This window comes from Odocoileus virginianus, chromosome 8 (genome assembly GCF_023699985.2).
Source record: "Odocoileus virginianus isolate 20LAN1187 ecotype Illinois chromosome 8, Ovbor_1.2, whole genome shotgun sequence".
Lineage (NCBI taxonomy): Eukaryota > Metazoa > Chordata > Mammalia > Artiodactyla > Cervidae > Odocoileus > Odocoileus virginianus.
In genome coordinates this window covers 33,246,139-33,270,541 of record NC_069681.1, presented here as the reverse complement: position 1 = coordinate 33,270,541, position 24,403 = coordinate 33,246,139, and the positions used below count along the sequence as shown (strand labels likewise).

Sequence of the window (24,403 nt, the reverse complement as noted above, 5' to 3'; positions counted from 1 at the left end):
ATATAATAGCTAAGAGATGAAAGCCCCCCAAGTGTCCAACAATGGACGAACAAACAAAAATGTAGTCTCTGTACATCATCATCAGTCCTGAAGAGGAAAGAACTCCAGGCACACACTACAACATGGATGAACCTTGAGGACAACGTTCTAAGTGAAATAAGTCAATCACAAAAAGACAAAGACTGTTACGATTCAGCTTATAGGAGGTACCCAGGGTCATCAAATTCAGAGAGAAAGTAGAATGATGGTTGCCAAGGGCTGCAGAGAGAAAGAAATGGGGACTTGTTGACTGGGTAAGACTTTCAGTTCTGCAGGATGAAAGAGTTCTGGAGATCTGTGTGCAACATTATAAATACACTGAACTGTACACTTAACAATGGTTACGATGGTAAACCTCATGTTTTCTAAAAACCACTAATAAATATAAGAAAATTAACTTTTAAGTGATGCAACTTGTATCATTTATGCTTTCATAATAACGCACAGTCACCATGCAGATTCATTACGGACTGTGCTACAGACAGGTCTGTGCAGCTCGTGGTCCTGAGTCAAATCTGTGTTAAGCTTCAGGAGTTGCTCTGGAGTCTGCTTTCCTGAATATATATCCGGGATTTTTTAGGATTCAGCTAATAAGGGAAAAAGCGGAACCTGATACATTTCACTAATATTTGTTGTTACCATTGCAGAATTTAAAATATTAAAACAGGAAGAAGTTACATTTTAAAGTGGAAGAAAGTGAAATATAGACTTAAATATAACCACATTATTTGCCTGAGGTCATAATTACAGGCAGTAATTATGAGAAAAGCTGGAAAGAGAAACTATATCCTGGCTCCCTCTACAATCCTCTTCTACAACGAATGGACTTGCGCCCTCCAGAACTCTTCTGAACTGTACTGTTTAATACGCCGCCACCAGGGGGCAGCAGGTGCATTAGTCCGGTGTTAAACCCTGGACTTAAAAGCCCCAATAAATTTCCAATATGCCTTCCTCCAACCCCCTCCAAAAAATACATATATCTAAGACCTTATTAATACCAACAAGCATAAAGTTTAAAGAATATCCATAATAACTCTTAAAACAAAGACGTGCGTCCAATGGAGGTAACATCCTTACTAATCCTTCAGTATTTTTGATGTACTCCAATCTAACTGATGTAATAAAGGTCAATCAATATGTTAGTTTTGGAAAAGGCAATGGCACCCCACCCCAGTACTCTTGCCTGGAAAATCCCATGGGTGGAAGAGCCTGGTAGGCTGCAGTCCATGGGGTCGCTGAGTCGGACATGACTGAGCGACTTCACTTGCATGCCTTGGAGAAGGAAATGGCAACCCACTCCAGGGTTCTTGCCTGGAGAATCCCAGGCACGGAGGAGCCTGGTGGGCTGCTGTCTATGGGGTCACACAGAGTCAGACACGAGTGAAGCAACTTAGCAGCAGCAATACGTTAGTTTTAAACCAAAAATGACCTAACCACAGAAACCCTTTTTTTTTCATTTTGAACTGAATTTTTCTGGTACTTAGCTTCTGAAGCTTCAGACCACAGCAACCTTTCAGCCATCTGTCCTCAATCTCCCTTCCTTGGTCAGACGCAGTTTTCTTTCTGATGCCCTCTGTCACAAAGGAAGGTCTGTCAATAGGTCTGACCCTCCAGCAACTTTCCAGACGCAAAAGCAGAGTGAGTCTGGTCACAGAGTAAAACCTACATGGACACTATTCTTCCAATTAGAGGACAGTAAGGTCCACTCCTTTTAAACGATACTACGACCCACCAGAAGCTCAAGCCACAGCAGCTAATGGGTGAGACCTGGATTTACAGAGAGGCCCTATCTCAGCGATGACCCTGTGCACCCCAAGACTTCAGGGTTTCACCTAATGTGAGCGGTGAGTGACAACACCAGGGACATTCTGGTAATTAGTCCAGGAGTCAACTCCACATTTGCAAGCAACAGTGACCAGCGGCCAAGGTCCTAAGTCATCCAGTGGGAGACATATGAGCTTTATTTCACAGATCTCAAATGGGTTTCTTCCTGAGCTCAACATGCTTTCAGAAGGAAAAAGGGATTCAAACACAAGCATTTACTGCTGCCTCAGACACACAGGAGCAGTCCATTTTTAAAGGACAACAGGGTTCACATAGCTAAAAGGCACTCAAAGAAACCACTCTCTGCCTACATCCATTTGCTCTCATGGAATTAACTATTCACCAAGCAATCTAATCTAGCATAAAACTGATGGCAAGAGAAATCACAGTGCTAATGGTAAAACAGGAGCGAGACATGCACCGGACACATATAATGAATGATCACTGCAAAATGCATCATGGTCCAGACACTACTCTGTAAACCTCGGCCAAATACAATGTGTCAGTGGGTGGGATTCAGGGAAGGCTCGTATCTGTAAAATAATCTGGTTTTAATCTAGTTATTTTCCAATATAGAATATTTAACATATTAAAATGTAGAATATCACCAGAATACCAGAGATATTTATAATGGGTATGTAAAATAAATATAGTTCAGTAATTTATTCAAGAATTATTTAAAATATTTCTATGATACTACTCAAAAAACTGAAATCAGATCATTAAAAGAAAAAAAGAACACACCTGTTAAGGTGGCTCAAATTTTAAAAGCCTGACAACATCAAGTGCTGGCAAGGACACAGAACAACTGGAACTCACATACATTCCTGATAGAGACGCAAAATGGCGGGGCTCCCCTGGTGACTCAGCAGTAAATCTGTCTGGCAAAGCAGGAAATGAGAGTTCGATCCCTGGGAAGGGAAGATCCCCTGGAGAAGGAAATGGCAACCCACTCCAGTATTCTTGCCTGAGAAATCCTCTGGACAGAGGAACCTGGTGGGCTACAGTCCATGGGTTGCAAAGAGTCAGACACAACTTAGTGACTGAACAACAACAGCCACTTTGGGAGACAACTTGGCAGCTTCTTACAAAATTCAACATACACCCACCCCCTGACCCAGCCATCTAGTCCGAGGGATCCACCGTAGAAAGATAAAAATTTCTGATCACATAAAATCCCATAAACAAATGTTTGCAGCATCTCTATTCATAATCACTAAAAACTATGAAGAATCCAAATGTTCAACAGATGTTCAACAGTGAATGGATGAAGTTGTGCTATGTCCATAAGATGGAATACTGCTGGCAGTGAGAAAGGATCCACATGTGGGTGGATCTCAAAGATGTCCTCTGAATGTAAGAAGCCAGTCTCAAAGGTTACATACTGTTTAACTTCACTTATGTGACGTTCTGGGAGAAGTGGAAGTATAAAGATGGAGACCCGATCAAGGGTGCTCAGAAATTAGGGGTAGGGTGAGGGTTTGACTTCAAGGGGGCAGAATGAGGGAGGGCCTCTTTGGTTTTCTGGGTATTTCTGGTGATGGAAGTGCTCTATAAGGCTACAGGAATCAATTTTAAAACTCAAAGTATTATGCAACAAAAAAGGTCAATTTTACTTTAAATAAATTCAAATAATAATGACTGAAAGCATGACAGCATGCAATTGATGTAAAACAATGAGATAAAAGCAACAGGTAGATGTAAGAATAAGAGCATTCTGAATTAAGCTAAGACGGCACACATTCATAGTTATAATTAAAACAGACTAAGATATATTAATATAAACCAAATACAATGAAAGAGCTTTGCTTTAATCTTACTTTGAATAAAACAGCTGAATAGACAATTTTAGATGACTGGAGACATTTGAATATGGCATTACATAATATTAAAGATTAAAGGTAGGATTGTACTTATTTAAAAAGTAAATATTCAGGGGTGAGGGATACTTCCGGCTCAAGATGGCCGAGTAGAAGGACATAAGCTTATTTCCTCCTGTGAAAGCAACAAAACTGCACCTACCTGTTGAACAATCACTGACAGGAGGACGCTGGAACCCACAAAAAAAGATACCCATGTCCAAAGACAAAGCAGAAGTCACGCCGAGATGGCAGGAAGGGCACAATCATGATAAAATTAAATCCACAGCCCACAGACCCCAGGGCTGGGTTGTCTCAGGCTGCCACAGAGGGAGGGCAACCCCACCCATCAGCAGATAATTGGATTAAAGTTTTACTGAGCAAGGCCCTGCCCACCAGAGCAAGACTCAGTTTTTCCCACCATCAGTCCCTCCCATCAGGAAGCTTACACAAGCCTCCTAGCCTGCTCCATCAGATGGCAGACAGAAGAACCACAATCCCACAGTGGCTAAAACAAAAACTACATTTCGGGAAAACAATGGGGAAGATGCAAGATATGTTTACCAAAGAACTAAAGGAACAAACAAACAAAGATGAATAATACACTAGAAGGAATCAATAGCAGAATAACTGAGGCAGAAGAATGGATAAATGACCTGGAGGACAGAATGCTGGAAATCACTTGCTGCAAAACAGAATATAGATAAAAGAATGAAAAAAAAAAAAAAATGAAGACAGCCTAAGAGACCTCTAGGACAACATTAAACACAACAACATTCGCATTGCAGGGGTCTCAGAAGGAGGAGAGAGGGAAAGAACCTGAGAAAATATTTGAAGAGATAATAGCTGAAAACTTCCCTAACATGGGAAAGGAAATAGACAACCAAGTCTTGGAAGCACAGAGAATCCCAGGCAGGATAAACCCAAGAAGGAACATCATGAGACACATAGTAATCAAACTGACAAAAATTAAAGACAAAGACAAAATATTAAAAGCAACAGGGAAAAACTACAAATAATATACAAGGGAACTCCCTTCAGGTTATCAGCAGGTTTCTCAACAGAAACTCTACAAGTCAGAAGAGAATGGGATGATATATTAAAGTGATGAAAGGGAAGAACCTACAACCAAGAAAACTCTACCCAGCAAGCCTCTCATTCAGATTTGATGGAGAAATCAAAAGCTTTCCAAATAAGCAAAAGTTCAGAGAATTCAGCACCACTAAACCAGCTTTACAACAAATCTTAAGGGAATTTCTCCAGACTGGAAACACAAGAGAAGACCACAGAACATAAATCCCAAACAATTAACAAAATGGTAAACAGGATCATAGGTATCAATAATTACCTTAAATGTAGATGGATTAAATGCACCAACCAAAAGACATACATTGTCTGGGTGGATGAAAACATGTATATATACACTTCCACTTATCACATCACTCTGAGTGACCCCCCAAATTGTATGTAATTATTTTATATTGTTAGGTTAATCATGTACCCATTATGGCCTGCAACTGTAATTATCTTTTATTTTTTGTTTGGCTATTGTGAAAACTGATAAGCATCTTATACTACTGAGATTATGTAACTATTACTCATTGAATACCACTGTAGCAGGATTGGTCAACAGAAAAATATAGAATTCTGTATCACGAAAACTACTGTGTAATAGGAAAACCTGTAATCACTTTTTAAAATCTAGATGCATATCAATTATCTTGGAATTCTTTGAAAAATACAAATGCCCAGGTATTGCTTTTTTTTCTCCAAAATTCCAGATATATTTCTAATGAGAAGCCATGTTTAAGAACACCAGAACTATATGATGATCTTTTATTCCTCTCTAGTTTGTTTCATTTATTTCTATTTCATATTCAGTGCTCCCATTTCATTTAGTGTATGTTTTCCAATTTCTCCATCTCTTTTTTCTGATGTTCCTTCTCAAGCCTTTATCAAGCATAGTATAAAAGCTTTGTATACATATATAAATATGTATTATATATATTTTAGAAAACTTAAATGAATTTCTAACTAAAAAATGTATGACATTTTGATTCCACCTCTTTGACTTAGTATGAATAGAATACTAGATTTCTAATTTAAAAAGTTGGCATGCAACAAGCAACAAAAGTTTACTGTATAGCACAGGGAACTATAATCACTATCTCATAATAACTTATAATGGAAAATAATTTCAAAAATAATCTACGTGTATATGTACAACTGAATCACCCTGCTGTGCCCCTGAAACACTGTTAAGTCAGCTACACTTCAATAAAATATATAAATTAAGAAAAAAAACATCTAGGGGTGAAATGACACAGGTTCTGATATTTGCTTCAAAATTCTCCAGAAGCAAGCCAAAGGTTTTGAACAAAAACTCAAAAACCAAAGAAAGGAGGGCAATTGAAGCAGGTATGGTAAAGCTAGGACGGTGTGTGGGTTCTGCCACTGTGGGTTCACGAGGGTTTGCTGCTGCTGCTAAGTCGCTTCAGTCGTGTCCGAGGGTTTACTATGCTCTTATTTGAGGAGGGCTGGAGATGTTTTCACCCTGCTGTCGGGAAAGACTGAAGGCAGGAGGAGAAAGGGGTGACAGAGAATGAGATGGTTGGATGGCATCACTGACTCAATGGACATGAGTTTGAGCAAACTCTGGGAGTTGGTGACGGACAGGGAGGCCTGGTGTGCTGCAGTCCATGGGTTGCAGAGAGTCGGACACGACTGAACGACTGAACTGAACTGGAGATGCTTATTAAAAAAATGACGAGAGAAAAAAAAACAGGGACTTATTTTTCATAAATACTCCCAAGAATGCCATCTATCTGTTCTTTATTCATTTAAAAGATAGACTAATTTCCCTTCACAGCTTTTTAGGCTTTTATAATCTGCATCTAACTTTACAGAAAACCAAGTCAAGGGAGAAAGAGTAATTCAAAGCAGCTGTGATTCGTCTCAAAAATAATGGCTTAAAGAATGCTTTTATATCTCATTTAATGCTCATAAATTACTAAGACTATCATGAGCTGTAGAAATATTAATAGTGTTCATTAATTTATCTGCTTTATCTACCTAAGTGCAGATGACAATGGCAGGAAGGGGTAATTAATGCTCAAAAAGCTGCACGGCAGATGTAGGAATGGACAGACCAGAACACAGCATAACACGAGCTCTCTCTAGTTCACTCTTTCTCTGCTTTACTCTGGTGTAACTCCAGGGTCAGAGGTCTATAAAAGCACTCCCAGCCAGCCAACAGACTCCTCACTGGGGGTCTGTTAGGAGAGAGAGACCCAGCTCTCAGTCAGTCAGTACTAACAGAGAAGAAAATACTCAGTACTGGGTTGGCCAAAAAGCTCCTCTGGGTTTTTCCATGAGATGGGACTGGAAAACCTGAACAAGCTTTTTGGCCAACCCAATATTATAATATGAATTTTATTTATCATCTGGCAGTATTTAAGGCTAGTGTACAAAAAGAATTACACAGGCAAAAGCAGCAGAAAAACCAGAAGGTAAAATAGCTGCAGCTGCAAACCCCCGTCAGGGTGCAGAGCACGGGGCACAGGAGTCAGTCAAAGAAGATCCTGACCGGCGCTCCGCGGAGACACAGACGGCGGAGGATTCGCAGAAGCCCCACCACCACACACCACCACCGACGGAGAGGCCCCAGGAACCTCGGGAAGGCAGTCAGCACCTGGCCGGAGCGCATCCGACGGCCCCAAACGTCTGGGGAGCCACCGCCAACCCAGCGAGGTGATGGCAGAAAGGCCCCCAAGAGCCCCGTCCTCAGCCCCAGCGCCTGGTATTGCGTGCAGTTCAAGTTAAGGGCCTGAAGACGCGGAATTACCCTGGATGCTCCAAGCGGGCTCAATCGGACCACGAGGCTTCCAAGTGGAGCCGTTCTCCTGGCTGGGGGTCCCCAGGGACACAGAGGGGCTCCCTTGCAAGTGGAGGCTGAACCGTCAAGAAAACACATTCGCCTCCAGAGCTTCCAGGGAAGGAAACGGCCCCCCCGAAGACCCGGATTTCAGCCCAGAGACGCCCAGCTGGATTCCTGCCCTGGGGAACAGGACGATCCATCTGGCTGGTTTCGAGCTCCGGCAGGACCAGGAAACTAAGACAAAAGTCAGACCCGCTTCCTCAGTAACCGGGCCTCCGCCTGAGTCGGCCCCCGCCGCCACTTTGCGTCCTCACTTCCCCGTGAAGAAGCCCCAGTCAGTATTCTTTGTCGGAATCTCAGTACCTGGTTTTCATCATATGCTCATTAATCTGTGTTAACAGGTTTTTGTTTTTTTTTAAAGAGCTTAAATTGGCAGGTATTTATTCAGGAGACACAAAACAGGGATACTATAAAGGGGAGATTGACATTTTTTCCCCCTATGTAAAGTTAAATTTTTCCTCAGAGCATAAATACTGTAAACAAAGTTTAAAAATGGGGAAACAGTTGTAACATATTTGACAAAAGATTAGCATCCTCAATGTATACAGAGTTCTTACAAATCAGTAAGAAAAAGACCAATGGCACATTATCTAGAAAAAAAATGGTTTCAACAGACAGATTCACCACTATTCCTAAAAGACAAACAGGACTTCCAACTGACGCCCTCTGTCAACATACTTTCTCTGGTGCTCTACAGTTTAGAACAGCAAACACTCCAGAAAAGAGGAAAACAATTCTCACCTGTAAGCTTCTTTCTTCAAACCCGCGTAGCCCTGGAATCCTGCATCAGAGTGAGTCTGAAGAGTGTCTGACCTCAGAATCCTTCCAAACAGGATGCCAGGACAAGTAGTTCCACCTCACAGTGGGACCAGAAGTCCATGGACCAAGTGTCTGGTTCTCAGTCCTGCCGGGGGTGAGATGAAGGGGAAGGTAAGTGAAGAAAGCTGAGTGTTTAAGAGATGAAGGCTTAAAGGCTAAAGCACCCAGCCCCTTGGACGGCATCTCAGACCTTGGGTGTGTGGCTCAGAAGGAAGGGACCACCATTCAGTGGAAAGACATGACCCAAGGGACCGAAGGATGCCTGGAACAGAGGCAAGCCCGCACTGGTGTAGCAGACGGGCCCAAAGTTCTCGACTTTGGGAAACAGCAGTTATAGCCTCTCCTTCAAGTAAGGAAAATAAGAATGGAGTGTATCTTCAGCCATCAGGGTAAGATTATTTTAGGAATACTGAGTTTCCCGGACGTGGATTTGAGTCTTTTTTTTAGAAAAAAAAAAAAAATATATATATATATATATATATATGTATATTTTGATGTGGACCCATTTCTAAAGTCAATATTGCTTCTGTTCTATGTCTTGGTTTTTTGGCCGTAAGGCATGAGGGATCTTATCTCCCTGGCCAGGAATCAAACCCTCGTCCCCCTGCATTGAGCCAAATCTTAACCACTGAACTGCCAGGGAAATCCCCTTGAATCTTTTGAAAGTAAAAGTGAAGTCGCTCAGTCGTGTCCAACTCTTTGGGACCCCATGGACTACACAGTCCATGGAATTCTCCAGGACAGAATACTGGAGTGGGTAGGGTAGCCTTTCCCTTCTCCAGGGGATCTTTCCAACCCAGGGATCAAACCGCATCAAACCCAGGGTCTCCCGCATTGCATGCAAATTCTTTACCAGCTGAGCCACAAGGGAAGCCCAAGAATACTGGAGTGGGTAGCCTTTCCCTTCTCCAGGGGATCTTCCCGACCCAGGAATCGAACTGGGGTCTCCTACATTGCAGGCGGATGCTTTACCAACTGAGCTATGAGGGAAGCTCAAATCTTTTAAAGTCCTAAATTAAGGGGGAAAAAAAAAAAATTCAGGGACTTCCCTGGAAGTCCAAGGAAGATGCCACACTTCCAATGCAGGGGGCGCAGTTTCGATCCCTGGTCAGGGAACTAAGATTCCATATACCGCATGGTATGGCCAACAAATAAAGTGACTCGTTCAACAGTTAGAAAAAACATTCAAACCAGATCTGAAGCATACTTGCCATCAATGGTGATGCTAACTCTAATTAAGCCTTTAGATCTACCTTGCAGTTTATGCAGACACAGTAGATAGAGGAACAAGCTAAACCACACTCTATACAAAGCTGAATAAACCCAGAATGAGAGCCGTCCGGAGCCAACCAGGCGATACCAGCAAACCATGGCATTAAAGAAACCCACAGGACTGCTTCAGACCAGAGTCAGCAAACTACGGCCCTCAGATAACTCCCGCCTGCAGGCGGAGTTTAATACAAAAACTTGGGAAACAGTTTTCCTAGAACACAGCCATGCTCATTCACATTATCATCCAGGGTTGAGTCTTTACAGCAACACAGCTGAGTAGCTGCAAGGGAGACCACAGGGCCCGAGAAGCCTTAAAGAGTCAGTAACTAGCCCTTTTCATTAAGTCTGTCAACGCCCTGTCCTGGACTAAGGACAACAGACACCCAACAAAACACCCTGTGTGGCCCGTTTTGATTCACACAAGCCAAGAATAAAAGTGCATTTCTGAGGCAATCAAGGAAATCTGTGGCCTGAGTTCTAGAAAACATTAAGGAATTATTGTCAATTTGATAAAGAGGTAACAATGGTATTATGGTTATACAAGAAAATGCCTTTTTGGAGGTACATACCACACTAATTGGGCTTCCCAGGTGGCTCAGTGGTTAAGAATCTGCCTGCCAGTGCAGGAAACCTGGGTTCGATCCCTCGGTTGGGAAGATCCCCTGGAGAAAGGAACAGCAACCCATGCCAGTATTAATGTCTGGGAAATTCCACGGACAGAGGAGCCTGGCAGGCCATATCCATGGGGTCGCAAAAGAGTCAGGCGTGACTTAGCAATAATTAAACAAAAGCAACTCCCCTAGATAGGGGTGAAATATGTTGTCTGCAATTTAAACTGCTTCAACAAAAAGATAAACAGATACAGCCAAAAAAAAAGAAATCGTTTTAATCAGCCATTAAATCTAGTTGATGGATATATGGAAGTTCATTATACCATTCCCTTCCCTTTTAAATTTGCTTTAATAAAAAGGAAATTAAAAATCAGAGCTCTGATCAAAAACTAGAGCTTATCTCCAGAGGGCCTTTCTCTAGAGAGGCCTAGGCAGGCCTCCGGTCCCACCGTCCTTCCAGAGTTTCATCCCTATTTCTCCGACATGGTTACAAGATCTCCTGGAGCAGGAAATGGCAACCCACTCCAGTATTCTTGCCTGGAGCATTCCATGGACCAAGAAGCCTGGCGGACTACAGTCCACGGAATCATAAAGAGTGGGACATGACTGAGCCTGCATGCACGTGGGTACAGTCTGCCACCAGGAATGCTGGTCCCCATTCCACTCCTCTGCCTGTAAAAATTCTACCCTGGGTCCAAGATGAATCCTCACTATGACCTCCCCCAGTCCTCTGGCAGGAATTCATTTCCCAGTGCTCTAACTGCCCTTGGGCACTTACTTCATCCTCCAGAAATGTTAGCTATTTACCATGTCTATTACCCTGTGATGTCATACAAACCCGAGACTTCTACTAACTGTGAACCAGTTTCAGGGGGTATAATATGGGGGCATAATAACACCTTCCACATTGTCATCTCTGCCTATTCTCTGCCTAGCTCTCAGATCCAATCTAGGCAAGGTTGTCTTGCCCTGAGCAGTTTTACTGACCAGAGAGAGCTTCAATTACAGAACAAATTCCTGTTACGCAGATGCCGGCCCTGTTTAATCAACAGTCTCTTCATAAAATCTCTAATCTGAGCATTACCTCTTGGATGAAGAAGGTCCTAGAAAAGAGTAAGATTGCTTGAATTTTGTCCTCCTGTCATCACCTTCCTTGGGACCTTCCACCTGCAAACACTGCTGTACTAATCTCCATGCGCCCCCGGTGCCCCAGCCCCTTGGAAAGGCCGGGCGGACTTGAGTACAAAGCCCTCAAGTGGAGCCTTGACTCCACCTGCAAGAGCTGACCCAGACTGGAACCTGCAAGATCTTACTACATAAAATAAGAGGGCAATGAACAGATCATTTTAAAAACGTAATACCACGCTCTATTTTTGCTCTATTCTTCTTCCCACAATTGGCTACCTAAGGTCAGCGTGAATAACCACCTTCTCTAGGTCTAGTGCTAATTGTCAGGACCCTGGTTTGCAAGGTCAGCCAGTCCAAAACACTTCTGTACAAAGGTCCACCAATTAGAAATTAATTTACCTTTGCAAACTCAGCTTTTGAAACACAAATGCTCTCTACCCAGGCAGTCTGCTTATTCAGGAACTTCTGGTTTCTCCAGGGAGTCGTTTTAGGAAAAACAAGGCATTTGGGGGAAATGTGGGCAACCTGCAGGGGTCTCTTATTAGCATTTCAATAAATTGAGTGAGACCAGGGAGACCGGTCTTCAGTTACAGGAAAAAGTACATAAAAACGTGTGTGTGAGACCTACATGTTATATTGGTCAAATCCAACTGATTTAGAGAGACCTTTTAGTTTTTAATCCAGGATTTCTCCCTGGGACATTAAGTAAAATTAATATCCTGCTTTAAGAAGACGTGGCTCCAAGTCTCATTTGCTTATCAGTTCAATATTAACAGTCAGCCTGGAGTCAGGTGTGTTTAAAAAAAAATCGTGCACCAATAAATTTAATTATTAAAAAAAAATCGTGCACCTCCTTAGCGTTACCAGTGCGACTGCAGTGTTATCTTTGGCCAACAGAGTGAAAGCTCAATACGCATATTTCCTCATCAAGGCAGTAAAAGAGTTCTTCAAAAACTCAGCTGTGTCACTAACAGCTCCGAAGAAGCCTGAACTCAGAAACTGACAAATGCCAGATGTTCCCGGTTTTCTTTCGCAGCTTTCTGGTCTCCTCGCAAACAGGGATCTCTAGTTAAAAACAAGCAGCAGACCGGGAGATCCTTTTCAAGAGGACCCTTCTGAACGGTCATCACGTCTTCCTTGGGCAGAGGCAGCGTCTACACCTGGGTAACTGGCCGAGGCGTCCGCGTCGCGCTGCACCGGGCACTGTGTGGACGCGCTAACGGCCCGGGGTCCCCGCCCTTCCAGCCGCTCCCGCAGGCGCCGCGTCCCGCCACGGCCGCGGCTCTGTCCCCGTCCTCTGTCCCAGGCTCCCGCGGGCCCCGGATACGCGCCGGCGTGCGACGCCTCCAGGCCCCGGGGCCCCTGGGCCCCCTCGCGGCGGGGGCAGGGACGGACAGGGGCCCCGGCTCGGCCCGCGCCCGGCGCCTCACCTGCCTCGGAGCGCGGCGCCCTTCGGGGAGAGCCGACCCGAGCGACCGAGCGGAAATCCTGGCCGGCCGTGGCTGGGGCGGCCGCCCCCGGGAGGCCGCCTCCGAGGGCGCCCCCTGGAGGCGGGACGCGGTACCCTCCCGCCCGCGAGGGCCGCGCGCACACCTGAGCACGCGCTGGAGCCCCGAGGGCGCACACCTGGGGCTTCTCTGCTGATGCGTGCGCTCTAGGGTGGCCCCCCTGGGCGTCCAGGGTCAGCCTCGAGTCCATGTTGGACCCAGACCCACCTGGACACACACACACACACACACACACACACACACACACAGAGAAATGAGCCCAAGCATCCTGTAGGACAGATGGGCAAGGTGATGACCAAGGCCTCACTCCAGCAGTCACACTCCACTCGGCACTGATACCTTACTGGATACAGATAATCATGTAACCTTGATACTGCCACTGTTTACCAATTCTCCATTTTCACTTAAAACTGTGGTTGGAGAAATGCGTGCTTAGTCGCTTCAGTCATGCCCGACTCTCTGCGACCCTATGGTCCGTAGCCCACCAGGCTCCTCTGTCCATGGAATTCTCCAGGCAAGGATACTGGAGTGGGTTGCCATGCCCTCCTCCAGGGGATCATGACTTACCGCCTCTTCCCTGGATCCCAGGACTAAATTTGAGCCCCAGAAATGAGAAGAGTGAAGACAAGAAGCTGCAGGAGAAGTTTATTTTTTTCCTAGACTGTTCATTCTGGGTTTAAGCAATGCTCCTTTGGGGACCTGGGTGAAAAGAATGGCACAGAGATAGAGGGGGCCACTTCTGCCCCCATCCCAAAGACGAACGCATAAGTACTAGGTGTTGGACTAGAAATAATGCCGCTTACTTGTCTTTCCACTCTCTCATGCATGGGGTTGGACTCATGTGGTTTTTACAATCTGGTTTCTACCCAAACATTTCCAATAATGCTGATGTGGTTGTGTTTTGAACAGATGTGCAATTCCTAAAGAAATCTAAACGATCAGATTCATAAGTCTTACTTTTCACAGAGTTCTTTCTTGTGTGGGGAAGTTCATAATTAAATTTAAATTTATATTAATATAAAAAAGCCTCATCTAATGTATATTTTAACATACCATTTTTGAAGAGTAGCTATAATCTTCTTAATTTTTTTTTTCCAAAAGGAAGAGTGGTTCCATTTTTATTTATCTATTTTTTGAAGGAGGAAGGTCATGTCAGCAAAAGAATGTGTGAGGGAAATAAATGAATAAATAATTCCCCTGATGAACGAAGATTAAAGATGGTAAGGAGTTGAGTGTTAAATTGCATTTATTGCCAGATAAGGCTGGGAGAGTCTGATCCAATATGGATTAGACTCTGTGGGATGAGATATTCAGTTTAACTGTCAAAAAATAACCCACAGAAAAATAATTTATAATAGTAATTTTCAAAACGCGGTCCCAGATGGGCACCATGAGCAGCACCTGGGAATTTAGAAATATAAACTCAAAGCCCACACCCCAAGCCTTCTGAATAACCAACTCTGGGGGTGATACCCAGCGAAATGAAATGCATTTGAACAAGTGACTCTTTTTTCTTCATAATGATCATTTACTTTTTCCCTAGTTTTATTAAGATACAGTTGTCTCACAGCATTATAAAAGTTTAAGGTCATTTGCATAATGATTAAATCCACATAATGTTTTGACTTATAGACATCATGAAATGATTATCACAAGAAGTTTAGTGAACATCCATCATCTTCAGTTCAATTCAGTTGCTTAGTCGTGTCTGACTCTTTGCAACCCCATGGACTGCAGCATGCCAGGCCTCCCTGTCCATCACCAACTCCCGGAGCCCACTCAAACTCATGTCCATCAAGTCAGTGATGCCATCCAACCATCTCATCCTCTGTCATCCCTTTCTCCTCCTGCCTTCAGTCTTTCCCAGCATCAGGGTCTTTTCCAGTGAGTCAGTTCTTCGCGTCATGTGGACAAAGTATTGGAGTTTCAGCTTCAGCATCAGTCCTTCCAATGAACACCCAGGACTGATCTCCTTTAGGAAGGACTGGTTGGATCTCCTTGCAGTCCAAGGGACTCTCAAGAGTCTTCTCCAACACCACAGTTCAAAAGCATCAATTCTTTGGCACTCAGCTTTTTTATAGTCCAACTCTCACATCCATACATGACTACTGGAAAACCATACCTTTGACTAGACGGACCTTTGCCCGCAAAGTAATGTCTCTGCTTTTTAATATGCTGTCTAGATTGGTCATAACTTTTCTTCCAAGGAGTTTAAGCGTCTTTTAATTTCATGGCTGCAGTCACCATCTGCAGTAATTTTGGAGCCCCCAAAAAATAAAGTCTGTCACTATTTCCACTATTTCCCCAACTATTGCCATGGAGTGATAGGACCAGATGCAATGATCTTAGTTTTCTGAATGTTGAATTTTAAGCCAGCTTTTTCCACTCTCCTCTTTCACTTTCATCATCTTTCACTTTCCATCATCTTATATAAATATAAAATAAAAAATTTAAAGAAATAGAAGTAGAAAAAAAATTTTGGTGTGATGAGAACTCTTAGGATATACTCGTCTTAGTAACTTTCCAACAGGAGTATTAATTATATTTATTATCTTGTACATCACACCCCTAGTACTTGTTCATCTTACAACTTGAAGTTTGCAGTACCTTCATCTAATTCCCCCACCTGTCCTGCCGTAACCACAAATTTGATCCATTTTTTGTTGAGTTTTTATGTTTCTTTGTTTTTGAAGTGTAACTGACCTACAATACTATGTTAGAAAAACTACACCATTATGTTAGAAAAATCAGTTTCTCAAGGAAACTCAGACAAGTCTTGGCTTCAGTTTTGGGTTGGTGGGTTACACCAGAGCCCTTAGCAAGCCAGCTGCTCTAGTGGGTTTAATAACTCGAGTGGGCTCATGGAGGCTGTCAGTTGCCTGCAAATGGTACAGCTGAGTCCTTCGCTGGAAATGATCCAGCCCACTGTCAGCTGTTTTTCTGTTCATTCTGATCTGGTACTCTGCTGTCCACAGTCTCCCATACCCTCCACACTCAGGGTCAAGAAGCTGGCCAACTGTTATGCCCCAGGTTCAAAGCTCAACAAACGCTTTATCAACTCAAAGGATTTAAACTGTCAAATTGTCTCTTACTAAAATTATCCAGTTTCATTTTGTTTTCTAAATACCAGCAGGTAATTGCCAAACTCTGTGGTCCAGACTTTGGTGTTAGAGGCTAATATATATTTGACTGAATGCACAGACAGTTTGTATTATGCAAAAGGGGCCCACCTCATTTCCTTCTGACCCCTCCCACACATCTCCAACATTGCAAGTACCACACAGTAGATGGGAAAATATATTCTTCATCTCTTGAAAAGATAATTATAATGTGAAATAAGCAACAGAACCTGGGTGCTATATACAGAGCTTGAAGTCTAACTGAATAACACTATAAAATCAACTGAAATGCTATCAAATCATTCTAGTAAATTATTACAAATAATCATCCTTGACCCTCAATATCCTGCAACCTAAGTCCAGGCCACCACTTGTTTTGTAAACTAAGAGTGAGTTCTACACACCCATGGAGCCCTGAGATGATTCACCGAACAAAGACGCAGTCAGGAGGTTTGGGGGAGGGAGAGGTTAGGAGGAATTTAAAGGTAATAGTGTTTTCACAGGCTGAAGGCAAAACAGGGCTGTGTGCCAAGGGTCAACATTAGGTCTGTGTTGTAGCCCAAGCACAGGTTGGAAAATAATTTCCAGACATGAGGTAGAATAGTTTATCAGAGTGGGAGATGCTGTTAGAACAGCGGGCCGGCTCAAGGTCGAGCCAAACCCTTTTGCAGGCTAGTAGCCAATTTCTACAGCCTCAAGACAGAAAATTCCTACTGGAATGGGGGCATTAGGTGTTTTGTTAGGATGCTATAGGGTGGATAATAGGGTAGGTATTTTACCTAATATGGGGTCAAGTAACTGGCCGGTTTGATCAGAGGCTCATGGCAACAGTTGCTATGGGGCTTGGTCAGTTTCAGAGATTTTCATCCTGTGACCTTGGTACAGGGCTCCACAATCTGGGCAGCAGAACCAACTGCTGGATCAGGGTCCTATGAACTTGGAGACTAAAAATTATAAGAGATGTGAACGAGTGTGTCCAAAAGCACTTTAAATGAAGTTCTGCACATGGGTTGGAAACTGAGGGTGCTTGTTCATGTCGAAATGACTTGGACCGTTCAAGTAGAGCGTGATGTTTCATTCTTGCTAATGATTTAAAACAGCAACATTTCTGATAGTCAGTGCTTTTCCAGGAGGTTTCTCCATATGTAATAAAGCAGCAGTCACCTTTAGAAGTGGGTTCCTTGACACATTACAACTTCAGCATTTCTATGGAAAAAATGTGATTTTCTCTTCACTCCCCACTGCCTTCATCTGTGCTATGTCAACCTGATGAATGGCAGAGCAGAAATGTACTTTTTCAGTCTAAGGGACTTTTTAACTGTATCAGAATATATCAGGACTAGAAAGCTTCAAAATATTTTATTTCCACAAGTGTTGGAATTTCAAACATTCTATTACACAACAGATTTTTATGAGGATTTATATAAGCATCTAGGTCACTTTTATAACTTTTTATAGTGGACTTCTATATAAGAGTTAGGTTTTATATTTTAAAGGTTAAGCATCTATGAATATTTGAAGAACACTAGTTTAGTCCAACCCTCTCATTTCATGGAAGAAAAACTAATAACAAAAGCAACCACCACCACCACCACCAGCAGCATTATTTTTATTAGAAGCAACTGAGGCATGCAGTAATTAAATGACTCATTTCAGAGTCCTGGTAACTAATGGCCGGATTGGAAGGGTTCATGTCTGATTGAATTGTTGAAGCTTAAAAAGATGACTTATACCAGTGAAGCTGGCCGTAGGGTAGATCTCACACTCCTGGTCTCTGTTCTTTCCACCATACTACCTTGTTTGCTGAGGTCTGTAGATTCCTAGACCAGTAGCTTTTATAAAAGCTGTCATCCCTACACGTGATCAGAAAGTTCTAGAAATGAGCAGTTTTGAAAATTTTTGAGACAAGTCTCAAGTCTGTTCATCAAAGTTAATGCTGTTGAAATTAACTGCTGAAACAAAACATTTTAAAGTAGTTTTTAAGTTTATTTTTGATGTGGACCACTTTAAAAATCTTTATTGACTTTGTTTCGATATCGCTTTTGTTTGTTTGGCCACGAGGCATGTGGACTCTTAGTTCCCTGACCAGGGAAGGTGAAGTCTTAACCACTGGACTGACTGCCAGGGAAGTCCCCGAAACTGGTTTTAAATGATAGGTAAAACTGAATTTAAATCTACAGGGAATACATTTTCTCAAACACTTATCACCAGTAGGAAGCAGAAAGCTTTATTGGCCTTGGAAAAATGCCACATATTTAAAAACAACATGATTAGAAACGTAGGACACTCAAGACGCTTCTGATAAACTGGGTAACAGGTTTCAAGAACTCATAGAACTAACCAGAGTTAGAACACAGGTGATAAGACTATAAACCTGAGATTGTTTCTGGGTAACTTAAGGTCTCAAGGATAAAAACCTCAAGTGAGAGTTAGCTCTCTAAATTATTTATTGAATATTATTATGTGCCAAGCATGGGTCCAGGGCTTTATATGTGTTTACTCATTTAAACTTTCCAATAAGTCTGTGAAAAAGGGAGTATTATCCACCATTTTAAGGGCTTCCCTGGTTACTTGGTAAAGAATCCACCTGCAATGCTGGAGACGTGGGTTCAATCCCTGGGTCAGGGAAGATCCCCTGGAAAAGGAAATGGCAAACCACTCTAGTATTCTTGCCTGGGAAATACTATGGACAGGGAAACCTGGAGGGTTATAGTCCATGGGGTCACAAAAGAGTTGGACATGACTTAGTGACCAAACCACTACCATCCACCATTTTACAGATGAGGTTCTGAGTTACTTGCTGGGTTGGATTTCTAAGGTGGCCAGGAATCGCCACAAACTGGGTGGCTTGAAGGTGGCTTCTTTACCAAACAAGCCACCTGGGAAGTCCTTAAATCGGTGGATAATGCTACCTTTTTCACAGACTTATTGGAAAGTTTGGCACATAATAGTATTCAAAATCAAACCTGGGTGTTCCCCATCGCACCAGATTCTTTACCGTCTGAGCCAGCAGGGAAGCCCCAAAAGTGGAAGTGAAAGCCGCTCAGTCATGTCTGACTCTTTGTGACCCCATGGGACATACAGTCCATGGAATTCTCCAGGCCAGAATACTGGACAGTCTGTGTCCAATAACAGACAGTTGCTTAGTTGCGTCTCTTTGTGACCCCATGGAATAGTCCATGGAATTCTCCAGGCCAGAATACTGGAGCGGGTAGTCATTCCCTTCTCCAGCAGATCTTTCCAACCCAGGGATCGAACTGGGGCTCCCTCAGTGGATTTTTCACCAGCTGAGCCACCACGAAAGTCTCTAAATAACAGAAATTTGGGACTTAACTGGTGGTCCAGTAGCTAAGACTCAGCGCTCCCAATGTAGGGGGCCTGGGTTCGATCCTTGGTCAGGGAACTAGATCCCACATGCCGTTAACTAAGACCCAGTGCAGCCAAATAAGTAAACAAATACAAATAAATATTTAACTACCAGAAATGTTGTTCTGGAGCCAGGAGTCTGAAGTCCAGGTGTGGGTGGGGCCGTATTCCTCTGCAGGCTCCAGTGGGAGGCTCCATCCTTGTCTCTTCCAGCTCTAGGGACTCTTGGCCTGCCTTGGCTTCACTCCAGGCTCCGCCTCCATCCTAGGAGGATGCCTTCTTTGCTCTATGTATCTTCTCTCCGTTTGAAAAGATAACCAGCATTGGATTCAGGGCCTGCCCTAAATCCAGGACGATTTCCTCTCAAGACCCTTCACTAATTTTATCTGTAAGACCTGATTTCCAAATACAGTCACCTTCTGAAATTGTGGGTGGATATGAATTTTAGTGGGGGACACTAGTCGACACTCCCTACACTTGCCTAAGGTCTGTGAGGTTCCAACTTGGGTTAAGGTAGATTCTCCTTCCACATTCAAGTATTATGTCCCCAAAGGCCAACTATTTCTAGATGACCACTGAGAGAGCCACACAGCATAGTTTCCTGAAGACTTAAAAGCTTGCTTCAGGAGAGCCTGCATTGCACACCCCATTGTTCAGCCAACAATCCGAGCTTCCTGAGTTCTTTTCACTCAGCGTCACTCTGGAGTATCACCCCCCCAGCCTCTCCCCCACCTTTTGGGCAGAGCAATTTAGCGACTACTTTCCATTACCTGACTCTCCCATACAGTATCTCGTTACCACCAAGGCACCTTATCACAGCTATATTATGAACTCATCCATGGCTCTCTTGAAGAAAGATGAATCGGTGATGTCACACATGTTCCTTTATTTAGAAAGAGAAGTTATTTCAAGTGATGCTGCAATTTACAAAGGAGAGCCCGAGGAGGCCCCTGCGGGGGTGGGGGGGTGGGGGTGGTGGGGGGGTGGTGGTGGTAACAATGCTCGGTCCCTGATGTCTACACCAGCAAGCCCAAGCTGCACACACAGCAAGGGTGGAAGGAACCTGGATTGTAAGCTCCACAGGGCAGGAGTCACCTGTGAGCATGCATCATATCCTCAGCAGCGCGCACTGCCAGTGCACAGTCTGTGCTCAAGAGGATATCTTGAAAAAGATAATAGCATAGAAGTAGAACGAGGGATCCTTGTGATGGGACCCTTCTGTATCTTGACTGTTGTTCAGTTGCTCAGTTGTGTCTGACTCTGAAACCCCATGGACGGTAGCACAGCAGACTTCTGTGTCCTGCACTTTCTCTCGGAGCTTGCTCAAACTCATCCATTGAGTCAGTGATGCCATCCAACCATCTCGTCCTCTGTCGTCCCCTTCTCCTCCCACCTTCAACCTTTCCCAGCCTCAGGGTCTTTTCCAGTGAGTCAGCTCTTCATATCAGGTGGCCAAAGTACTGGAGCTTCAGCTTCAGCATCGGTCCTTTCAGTGAACATTCAGGATTGGTTTCCTTTAGGATGGACTGGCTTGATCTCCTTGCAGTCCAGGGGACTCGACTCTACTATAGTGACCACACAAGTCTACCTGTGATAAAATCACACAGCTCTCCCCTCCACTAAAAAGTTTTCCACTGATCTTTCATCTAATGGTTTTATTCACTGCTGATCTTTTCTGCAATCAATTAATTCACTGGGGACAAAAAAAAAAAAAAAAAAGAATGGTTTTCTAATTGCCATTCTTTCAACATTTATTAGCTTCAATTAGTCAATAGAGAAAAATAATTTTCCCCCACCAGCTATGGCTATTTGGTAACCATGCAATCATGACAGACAGATCAAACCTGTCTGCTGAGAAATCTATACCTTCCTCCAAGTCTAGTCTATCATTTAAGGCAAGTACTGAGTCGAGCACCTCATTACTGGGAGGGAGGTCTTATTATGCCCACATTACAGATGGGAAACTGGAGTTGAAGCAATGTTAAATGACTTGTCTGTGGCATCAAAGCCCTGGAGACAAGAACGAAGTATAGTTTTTTTCACCTCAAAGTCCAATAGGTGTGAATATGAACATACATGTCCAATACTTTACTCTGGGGCTTGGTCTATTCTGTGATATTTAAGCTCAGTCATTTGAAATAAAATGGAAAGACCATGCTTCAGAAATATGATAGAATCAGAAACCCAAAGAGCCCTGTGAAGGCACAGTGGGCTATGTCTCCATGGTGCAGGTCCTAAGAAATAAATGTAACACTGCATTTAATGGGAAAGAGATGTACAGAGAAAAAATAGCCCCAAACTACCTTCCAGGGTTTCGTGATGTTTACTATCAGGGAGGTGAAGAAGAATTATTCGGACTCTCAGATTTCCCAAACTGGCAACAATCCCGATGCTTGTTTTCATACCGCCCCCACTCCCAACAGAATCCCATACCATGATTGAGCAATAAAAACACAAGTCTAAGAAAAATACCAAAAACGAGGGGGAACCGGGAGACAGATCTCCACTTCAGTCTTGTTAGAAGGGAAACCTAAGAAATAAAGAAGGTGGCTGCCTTAAGAAGGAAAGGAGGAGGAAGAGAGGAACAGCATGGCCCACTTCCAAAATCTGCTGAGATACAAGGCTCCATGAAATGTCAATCAGGCGAATGACTGTTTCCTCTGGGAAAGCCTGCGATGGAGCAGTGAGAGCTCGGGGGTTTCCTTCTGCAGGCAGGGCGTCTTGATTTGACACAAGTTTTAGTATCAGTACAAAAGAAAAAAAAATCACGAATAGGCTCTTATAAGAAATGTTTTTCCTTTACTCTCAAAAGACAAGCACTGTTTTAAAGAAAGAAATTTTTAAAAAAATCGAAAAGCATATAGCACACCTATTCTCTCCCAAGCTAAGTGCTATAGGAACATAATGAACAATAAGGCAGCTCCCGCTCCTAAGAGCTCTATAAACTGTTATTGTTGTTTTGGGACCATTTCTGAAAGGTTTGAAACAGCATTTTCTCTTCTGAGGATCTCAAAATCTCGTAGGTTACGATTTACAACTCTATGCTGCTCTGCCGCGGACCCCATTCCTCACAAGCGAGTGTTAGACAATCAAATTCATCTCAATGTGATATCTACTCAGCCTGTTTGTTGAACCTGGATGACTCTATTAAGCAGTGCCTACAGCCAAATAGTGGAGGAGGAAATGGCAACCCACACCAGTATTCTTGCCGGGGAAAGCCCATGGATAGAGGAGCCTGGTGGGTTACAGTCCATGGGGTCGAAAAAGAGTTGGACACGACTTAGTGACTAAACAACAACAAAAAAAACCAAATAGAAGCCATGTTCTAGAAAGAATGAATTGGTCACTTTGATTTCAGTTTAAGGAAAGAAGACAAAGAGTCAAACATTGGGTCGCCCAAAATGTTTATTTGAGTTTTTCCATAACATCTTTAGGAAAAACCCAAACAAACATTTGGCCAACCGAGCAACTTGAAAATCATCTATTAAGGAGGCAATATGACGCTTTTATACTGGTTTGTGTGATAATTTCACTGCATAAGAAATTACATAGATTGCATAAATCATGAGGTCAACAGCAAATATAGAAGAATAAAACAAAATGAATATGATTATTCTGACCCAATAAAACAGGATAAATAATCCAATTCTTAAAAATATCACAAACTTCTCAAATGTGGTTCCTTTTGAGAGGAAGTTTACCTCTTGCATTTTTTGGATATGACTGTGGTTCTATGAAGCTAAATGGAAAACTGCTTTCCAGCTAAACATATAAAAACGTAACTTACATAGATGTGTAGCCCTCTTAATACTGGATATAACAAAAATAAAGACATCAGGCTGCCTGTTTTTGTCTAAAGCATAGCTTGAATTTTCTATTAAGAGTGACAGTTTATGTAGAATACTACACAATTTTGCATGCTACCAATAGCTCAAGTTGAAGAATCCAAAAAATGTAGGAATGAATTTCTTCCTATGGAAAAAGTGTAAATATACTAGATGTTAAAATTTCCACTCTTCATTCAATTATTTGCCCTGTTCAAAACATAAAAATACAAATAAATATTTCCTTACAAATGAAGTACACAGCATATTGTTTGGAAAAAAATGAAAAAGCCAAAAATCTTAATTTACTTGTCATTAAATAAAAATTCCAATATACAGACACACAGGATATTTACATAAAGTATAGGAGTTAGTATGTCACTTTCTGTTCACAGGCGACGTTTAATAGTATGAGTATCTATGCAAGACGACTCATTCCAAATGCAGGCTTAATTCTGCTGTAAGTCGCTCAAGATAATTTTTTTCTCTTTTTCTTTTTAATTAAAAAAGACTTCAGCCTTGGAATTTCAGAAGTTATGTTTGAGTTGTCTGAAAAAATACAATTTCAATGCAAAAACCACATCAAGCATTCAAGAGTAAACTGCTGGTGCTATAATCTTTTTGCATGTTTTTGTTTTCACAGGAAAAAAAAAACAATAAAGCAAACAACATGTAGGACTTTAAATGGTTAAAGGCAAGCACGAGATATGGACAATCTACCTCATGCGCGCGCGCACACACACACACACACACACACACTCAGAAAATGAAGGAGAAAGGATCAGACGTTTTTCTTTTGCATTTGTTCCAGCTTTCTTCTTAGAAGACCATAATTTTCCTTAGTTCCTGATGCTGTTGGGTCAAGCCGCAGAGAGATCTCGTAGTGTTTTTTGGCCAAGTCTAGATGGCCCCAACGATGATACAGCACAGCTAAAACAGCAAGACATCAATTTCATTGGAAAGGTTTCTGAATAACTTGTGGTAGTCCCAACCACTTGCACAAAGAAATAGAACCTCTGTGAGCAGTTTTCCAAAACCATTGTTTAAAACAATAGTGTTTGTACTGCCAACTTTATTTATTGTAATCGTACTCCTTG

At 42.7% G+C, this 24,403-nt stretch overlaps 2 protein-coding genes across 8 annotated transcripts in view; both read right to left on the bottom strand.

The window, feature by feature from the left end:
* The window catches only part of GGACT (gamma-glutamylamine cyclotransferase), a 47,154-nt gene extending 34,150 nt beyond the window's left edge, over positions 1 to 13,004 (bottom strand). For 2 of the 5 annotated variants that reach the window (XM_070471449.1, XM_020898592.2), the window contains exons 1-2: positions 12,920 to 13,004; positions 8,401 to 8,563 (exon numbers count right to left, since the gene is read on the bottom strand). The gene's annotated coding sequence lies outside the window, so the exon portion shown is untranslated. The other 3 variants (XM_070471448.1, XM_070471447.1, XM_020898593.2) reach the window with 3 other exon arrangements.
* A 7,347-nt stretch (positions 13,005 to 20,351) lies between these two features.
* TMTC4 (transmembrane O-mannosyltransferase targeting cadherins 4) overlaps positions 20,352 to 24,403 on the bottom strand; it is a 58,309-nt gene continuing 54,257 nt past the window's right edge. For all 3 annotated transcript variants that reach the window (XM_020898606.2, XM_020898607.2, XM_070471445.1), the window contains exon 18: positions 20,352 to 24,236. In XM_020898606.2, coding sequence (XP_020754265.1) covers positions 24,088 to 24,236 — 149 coding nt within the window. In that variant the 3' untranslated portion in view covers positions 20,352 to 24,087. The remainder of the gene's footprint in view (positions 24,237 to 24,403) is intronic.